Source organism: Oppia nitens, unplaced genomic scaffold (assembly GCF_028296485.1).
Source record: "Oppia nitens isolate AA-2021 unplaced genomic scaffold, nextdenovo-longstitch-racon4-pilon3 scaffold17_pilon_pilon_pilon, whole genome shotgun sequence".
NCBI lineage: Eukaryota > Metazoa > Arthropoda > Arachnida > Sarcoptiformes > Oppiidae > Oppia > Oppia nitens.
This window is the reverse complement of record NW_026533196.1, coordinates 2198359-2205468: the sequence shown is the minus strand read 5'-3', so window position 1 is coordinate 2205468 and position 7110 is coordinate 2198359. Positions and strand designations below refer to the sequence as shown.

Below are 7110 nucleotides of genomic sequence, written 5' to 3'. Positions count from 1 at the left end.
ATAAATAAATATTATATGAAGATTTTAAAATATAAATATCATATTTTTTGTAGACAATAAAGATTTTCGTTTTTTCAGCAATTTTTTTATGTCAAACCTTTTACACTTTACGCTAAATTTAAAAACAATTAAATTACTTTTTTTATAATTAAAATTACAATATTAATATTATTCTAATTACCATTTAAATTAAATAATAAAATTACGATTTTCTTTCGTACACAAAAAAATAATAATAATAAATTGTAAATTAAAATTAATTACAATTATCAAAAAAATATTGCGTTATATATTAACTTAAATCACATTTAATTTTTTATAAATTAGTTGACATCCCATGTCTTTTCTTTGTCTACATATTTAAATCGCTTAAAGTTTCGTCGCTTTGGTTTTTCACAGTCTGTAATAAATAAATTTAATAAATAAAAATAATAATTTATGAAATATTAATATAATATTTTATTAAACAAAAACATAAATAACTAAATATCATATTAAAAATAAGAGGTTTTGTGTGTTTATGTATATGAAGTGCAGGTAAAATATGAAATAATTATTATTATTGTTAGACAACTACTTTAGTGGTCAAATTAATAGCAGATAAAAACGGGAATTTCTTTACTGTAACTTATTTATCATACATTATGTAATATACAGGTTATACACATCTGTTAGATAGTAATAATAAAAAACTAAAATCTTTATCATATTAATACCCAAATAATCTCAAAATAAGTTTAAAATTTTATTATTGACATTAAAAAATAAACATAAATATCTTTATTAAAATAACTAATCAAAATAAATACTTACAGCAAACTTCACATTTGTTTTCATCGCTATCATCACCACAACCATCAACACCACTGCAGAGGACAACCGTTGATCGGCACCTCTTGTTTTCGCATTGAAACATACCTTTTGGACAAATTTCGGCTGTAATTAAAAAAAATCAAATATAGATAAAATTACTAATTTTTTTTAATTATAAATACTTACATTTCTCACAAATAGTTTCATTTTCATCGCTACCATCGATACAATCGGAAACGGCGTTACAAAAGGCATATTGTGGTAAACACTGACCATTCTTACACCGGAAAGCTTTGTCATCACATGGGATACCTTTACCAATGAAAGATATTTTATATTTAATTAATTATCAATAAATAAATAAATCAAACAATGGTCTTACCCTTATAACAACGGGCTTCATCAGACCCGTCAGGACACTCCCATTTGCCGTTACATACCGCTCCTCGTGATAAACATGTGCCGTCATTACATTGAAATGCCTCTTTTGGACAGTCTATTTGTACATTAATAATAAGTATTAGTAACCAATAATTCATTCAATAATAAGAGGAAATGTTTTATATATATATTTTTTATAAATATTGATTTAGGATTTATATATAGTAATTACATATCAATTATATATGGGATTAGTGTATAACTATATGACATTAGATATCGTGATATAAATTTAATACATACTGTGTTTAACACATCCTTCTTCATCAGATCCGTCGTCGCAGTTCTTGTTTTTATCGCATACGAAATACCATGAAATGCATTGTCCGTTACGGCACTGGAAGGTGTCGTTATGACAGCCTATTCATACATTTTTTCAAACAATCAATTTTATTATATTTGTAATCAAAGGATTCATATAACGGTCTTAGAGATGAAAGTAATGATATACAGGTGTATATACAGTATGATAGACATGTAAAATAGGAAGTAATAGTCTAAATATATAAATAAGAGCACAGTTACCTCTATTGGCTACACTACATGACGGTGTCTTTGAGATACATTCACATATGCCTCCAATACATGCGGAAAATGGATCTCTTATCTGACACTCGAGAGAGTTCTTACACGGCTTTCCCAGTGATATCGGATCTAATGTAAAAGCACTTTCATCGGCGTCAACATCTGAATCGATAGCATTTATTGGTTCAACTGTTTAATTACACAAATATATTTATAAAAAAAATTAGCTCAAAATTATAGATATTTTTGATAACCTATTTAAAAGATATAATCTGGAAATGTGTTTAAAAGTTTTTTTTTATTGATTCAATGAATTCAATACCTGAAGGTTTGGTAGTTGTAGGCAATGCTCTGCAGTGCAGCTTATCGTCAGTCATCTCAAAGCCATCCCTACAAACACACGATTTGTCCTCTGATGACAATGTATTGGCATTTAGTTTGCAAACCGAGTCATTTGTGGCCATTTGACAGTCATTGTCGGCATAACATTGTGTCTGAAGATTGGGCAGACATTTGCCATCTTTGGTTAAAGTGTTTCCGAGAGGACACTTGCATTTGCCGTAAATGCGGGGAATTATATATTTGCAATGAGTATAGCGATCATAGAGTCGGCACTGTTGGTCATTCAAACAATAGTCTTCCACTTTAGCCGCTGTTATGAATCGGTATTTAATAATCAAAATTATTATATGATTTTTAATTATATGATATTATATGATATATTAATAAACAATAGATGTTTGACATACGGGGTAAACATTTATCTCTTCTCAATGGTATAAAATCCTGTTTGCACTGACATATGCCGTCCAGACACTGACTATTTGGCACTTTTAGCGTACACTGAGCGTCAATACTACACCCGAAGCCCAATAGTGACGCTATTGAATAGATAGATACATAAGTTGTTAGCAATAATATTGTCATATACTATACAATATTATTTATATGCCATCAATAGTGATGACAGTGATAGACATACCCGGGAGACAAGTGGTGTCATTGTATAGTATGTAATAGGGCTGACACGTGCACACCCTTTGATCCCAATCGCAGTGAGAGTTCGGTATAAATAGTAAACATTGAAGCGATGACTTGCACTCGGAATTCACCCGAAGGTCACTCGGTATCGGACCTAAACATCCAATAATTTTTATTTTTATTTTTAGATTGTTTTTCAAAATTTCTTATAAATTGTTACAAAATAGCATATTATTTATTGTCTTTTATTATGTATTGGTATGCAATTTTTATTTTATTTATTATTATTATTATTATTATTATATATAAAAGTTTACTATAGAAACTTATTAAATAAATTGATTGGTAATGACTAAATAAGTATACAATAAATTTTAATAATATATTTAAACTGGTATATCATGTTGTGTTGAAGATGCCAATACAATTCATGTCTTAATTTACATTATAATAAAATTTTTAAATAATAAAAATAATTTACAACTAATAATGTAATGATGAAAGTGTGTATGAAATAATAGTATGAAAAAGTAATTATTAATCTTAAATTTATTTTGATAGGACATACCTAATTTTCTCCAATAGTTTACTGCATCCACACTTTGCATATATAAAAACTGTTGTTAAATATTTATAAAAAAATATTAATAAAATTGTTATTAATATTTATAGAAATTTATTTGCAAATTTTAAACAAATTAAAATCAAAGTTTATAAAAGATAATAATTACTTACCATTAAAATTAAAGCTAAAAACGTTTTCTTTATTAAACATTTGTACTTTAACTGGGATACCAGTGATGAACAATTTCCACTAATTATATCCATTATTTTTGGTCATTCATTTAAAATTACACAATCTGTAAATAACAATATTATTTAATTTATTATATTATAATAATAAAACTGTCGTCAAAATAAACAAATATTAAATAAAATAGTTTCGTGTACTGACAATAATATAATCATTTAGAAAAAATAGAATAAAAACATTTTTCACTTATATAAATAAAGCAATTAACTTTTTAAAAAAAATGTTGACACATAAAACAAATTAAACAACATTTAATCTATTTTTCTCTGTATATTTTTATTTACTTTATTTAATATCAAATGCAAATTTGCAACAATTTTTATGTTTGCATATTCTGTGAGAGGACACTGTATTTTAATTAAAAAATATTTTTAAATATCTCATAAAACTATACATTGACTTTATATATACTTTACATTTGTAATGAAAGCACAGTCGATGTGTGCGAGAGAGTGAAAGTACTGTCCCGTCGCCACTACTGGCCTTTCAACTGACTCTCCCTTTTTCATGTATATAATTAAAGACACATATATTTGGTATTCATTTCACAAAAATATGCATTTTTTGTGAACACACAACAAATATAAATAAGAAAATTGTTGAAATATAAATAAAATAAAAAACTTTGAAGACTTTAGGAGTTTATTTGATAAGAGTTTTGTGAGTGAAAGTAAAAATATAATTACACGAAACAAACTATTTTTGGGGGTTTTTCAACATAAAAAATTATTTCCAATTAAAAAAACATTTCATTTCATCTCCGATAACAACACAAAACACATACTGTATATAACATATAGGTATACATACATACATAACTGAGATCAGGGATAGTGAGAGAACTTGTATGATGAGATGATAGTGAACGCTGTGAGCACCGGGTTGTTTAACTAATCGTATGAGAGGAGAGAAAGAGAGAGCACAGGGATCTTAACATTCATAAAATAGCAATATTTTTTTATCACAGGTATGTATGAAAAGTGAGAGAATGAGATTTATATATTTTATACCTCTATATATGAGTTCAGCAAACAATATAATAAATATTATTGATGTGTAATAGATATACAGTAGTATTGTTGTTATACATAATTCATTGCTTGAACTTTTTGAATTGTTTTGTTGATTATTATTAGTAGTTATTAGTAAATAGTTTATATGACTTCTAAATAATCGGCAACTATTTAAAGGGTACACAAATTAGTATATTGTGCTCTGGGCTTAACGTGTATTATTATGCTTTAAAATCACACACATATGTATACAGTATCTATATATAAGATATTTATGTATATATAATAAGGTTGTATCAATTTAAAGTGAAAGTTGGTGTGCACTTTAAAAAAAATTAATGTTAAAAAAATAGTCAAAAATATGTATATAATAATAAAAAAAATATTAATTCAATGATTATGTGTGCGGTTTTCACCTCATCATAAAATCTTTTGACTTTAAAAATAGCCTAAAGCTTAACAACCCTTTACCCCATTAGATCAGTCACTCTCTATCTAACATCTCTTGTTTAAAGCCAATGAATCTCAATGTTAGGCTTCAAAGGAGTGATTGAGTCAGAGATAGAAAGAAAGAAATTGTGTTTTAATAAATAATAAAAAATTATTAATTTTTTTCTTTACATTACAACGTTATAGTTTATAACTAAATTCTCCTCATATGAAATATACAATTTTGTTTTCAGCTCAACTCTATTAATGCTAATACAAAAATTATGTTTTGAGGCAAACATTGTATAAATTTTAATAAACTGTATACATATATTGATTATGCGGTATTTTATAATAAATAAATTGATGTTAAAATTGGAGGGGAAAAGGGTTTAAGGTTATTAAGTTATGAGAGATAGAGAGAAATCATATACAGCACAGGAGGGCTATATATAATGAATTTATGTGTGTCTGTGTCTATATAAACTACAAAATAATAATCAATATATATAAAAGTGAAAGTATTATGAAAAATATGGTTAAAAAACACAAAAATTAAGTTTTTATTAAATCATTAATTGTGTAATTCATAAATATATCCCCAAAAAGCTAAAAATCTTTTCTTGCTTAGAGATAGCTCTCCCATATATTTTAATATTTAATAAATAGCTTTTTAACACAAAAAACAACATAAAACTAAAAAAATGTTCACATAATAATAATAATAATAAATATAATAATATTTCAACAAATTCATTAATTGTAAAAGAGTTTCGGTCACTTTTATTAATGGGATTTCCATATATAAAAACATAATATTAATATTCACTAATATTTATAAATTATTATTTAGGTTTTTATACCTCACTCACTCACTCACTCACTCACTCACTCACTCACTCACTCACTCACTCACTCACTCACTCACTCACTCACTCACTCACTCACTCACTCACTCACTCACTCACTCACTCACTCACTTATTAACTATCGCTATATCTATAATAAGAAAGAGAAAGTTTATTAAACTCTCTATATATTGATGTATAACTTATAAAAAATACAATTTTATTATTAGCCGTCTCTTTACTGTATCTCTATATACATATATTTAATTTCATTTGATTATTAGTACCAAACATAAGGAATCAATCCTTTTGGTACTTAATTTTTTGTTGAATACCTTTTCTTACTTATGAAACACAAATTTTCGGAGCTTTAGGTTCAAAATACTAGACATTTGATTTAATTCATACATGCATTTGATTATACTATTTAAATAATTATTAAGAGTCAGATTTAAATAATATATTACAGCAATTACCGGTTAGGTATTCATATAATATTTAATAATATGTGGTTAGAGTGCAGAGATATTATGATTATGTGTAAACATTATGTAATGATAATTATAATGAAATAAAATTTTTATAAAAAAAATTACAGGAGTTTTTAGATATGACTTTACCATGAATTTAGTTATTATTATGTTGATGTTATTATGATGACTACTGTTTTACAAATTAGCAATTTTTATACAATAATTTTTTTATAATACAAAAATAATAATTAAATAATAGTTAAATAAATTATTTATTTTATTTTCATGTTTTAAGCTAACGTTTCAATTAAGACAATCAAATAAAACAAAACATCGGAATATGGTATATAAACATTGAGTTTTATATTTGCAATGTTTTTAAAACGAAAAACAATAATTATATTTTACTTTAGAAAAAATATACTACTATTTAATAATACGGTATTCAAAGGGGTTTTATCATTGAATTCACGCTCTATAAGTCTGTCTCTTTCTCTCTCTTTCTCTCTTTATCTATCTATCTATCTATCTATCTATCTATCTATCACACGCTGTCGTCTAACTTATATAACCGTAAACATTATAATATAAATGTTAGACGTTTTTAAAGTGAAAGTTTTAAAATAAAATACAAAAATTACTCAATTTATTACCACACAAATATTAAGATATACTGTACACAAATGGTTTTCATACATATGATATATACTGTATGTATAAAAATATCACATACAGGTATATCATAATAAAAGGTAACAATTTTCACATGACTT

At 25.5% G+C, this 7110-nt stretch overlaps 1 protein-coding gene across 1 annotated transcript; it reads right to left on the bottom strand.

The window, feature by feature from the left end:
• Positions 1–323: 323 nt before the first annotated feature.
• On the bottom strand, positions 324–3535 carry LOC128965563 (vitellogenin receptor-like). Its single transcript, XM_054312268.1, has 10 exons — positions 3496–3535; positions 2762–2914; positions 2529–2660; positions 2102–2431; positions 1780–1968; positions 1498–1614; positions 1196–1309; positions 1000–1125; positions 814–936; positions 324–400 (listed from the first exon to the last, which is right to left on the bottom strand). Exons 1-10 carry the CDS (start codon positions 3533–3535, stop codon positions 324–326), a joined length of 1401 nt encoding a protein of 466 aa, XP_054168243.1.
• Positions 3536–7110: the final 3575 nt, after the last annotated feature.

Coding starts and splice junctions, on each gene's coding strand:
- LOC128965563 (XM_054312268.1), bottom strand. CDS start 3,535: ATGTTTAATAAAGAAAACGTTTTTAGCTTTAATTTTAATG. Junction 1,615..1,779: donor ATGTAGTGTAGCCAATAGAG/GTAACTGTGCTC, acceptor ATGTATGAATAG/GCTGTCATAACGACACCTTC. Junction 401..813: donor AAACAAATGTGAAGTTTGCT/GTAAGTATTTAT, acceptor TATTTATTACAG/ACTGTGAAAAACCAAAGCGA.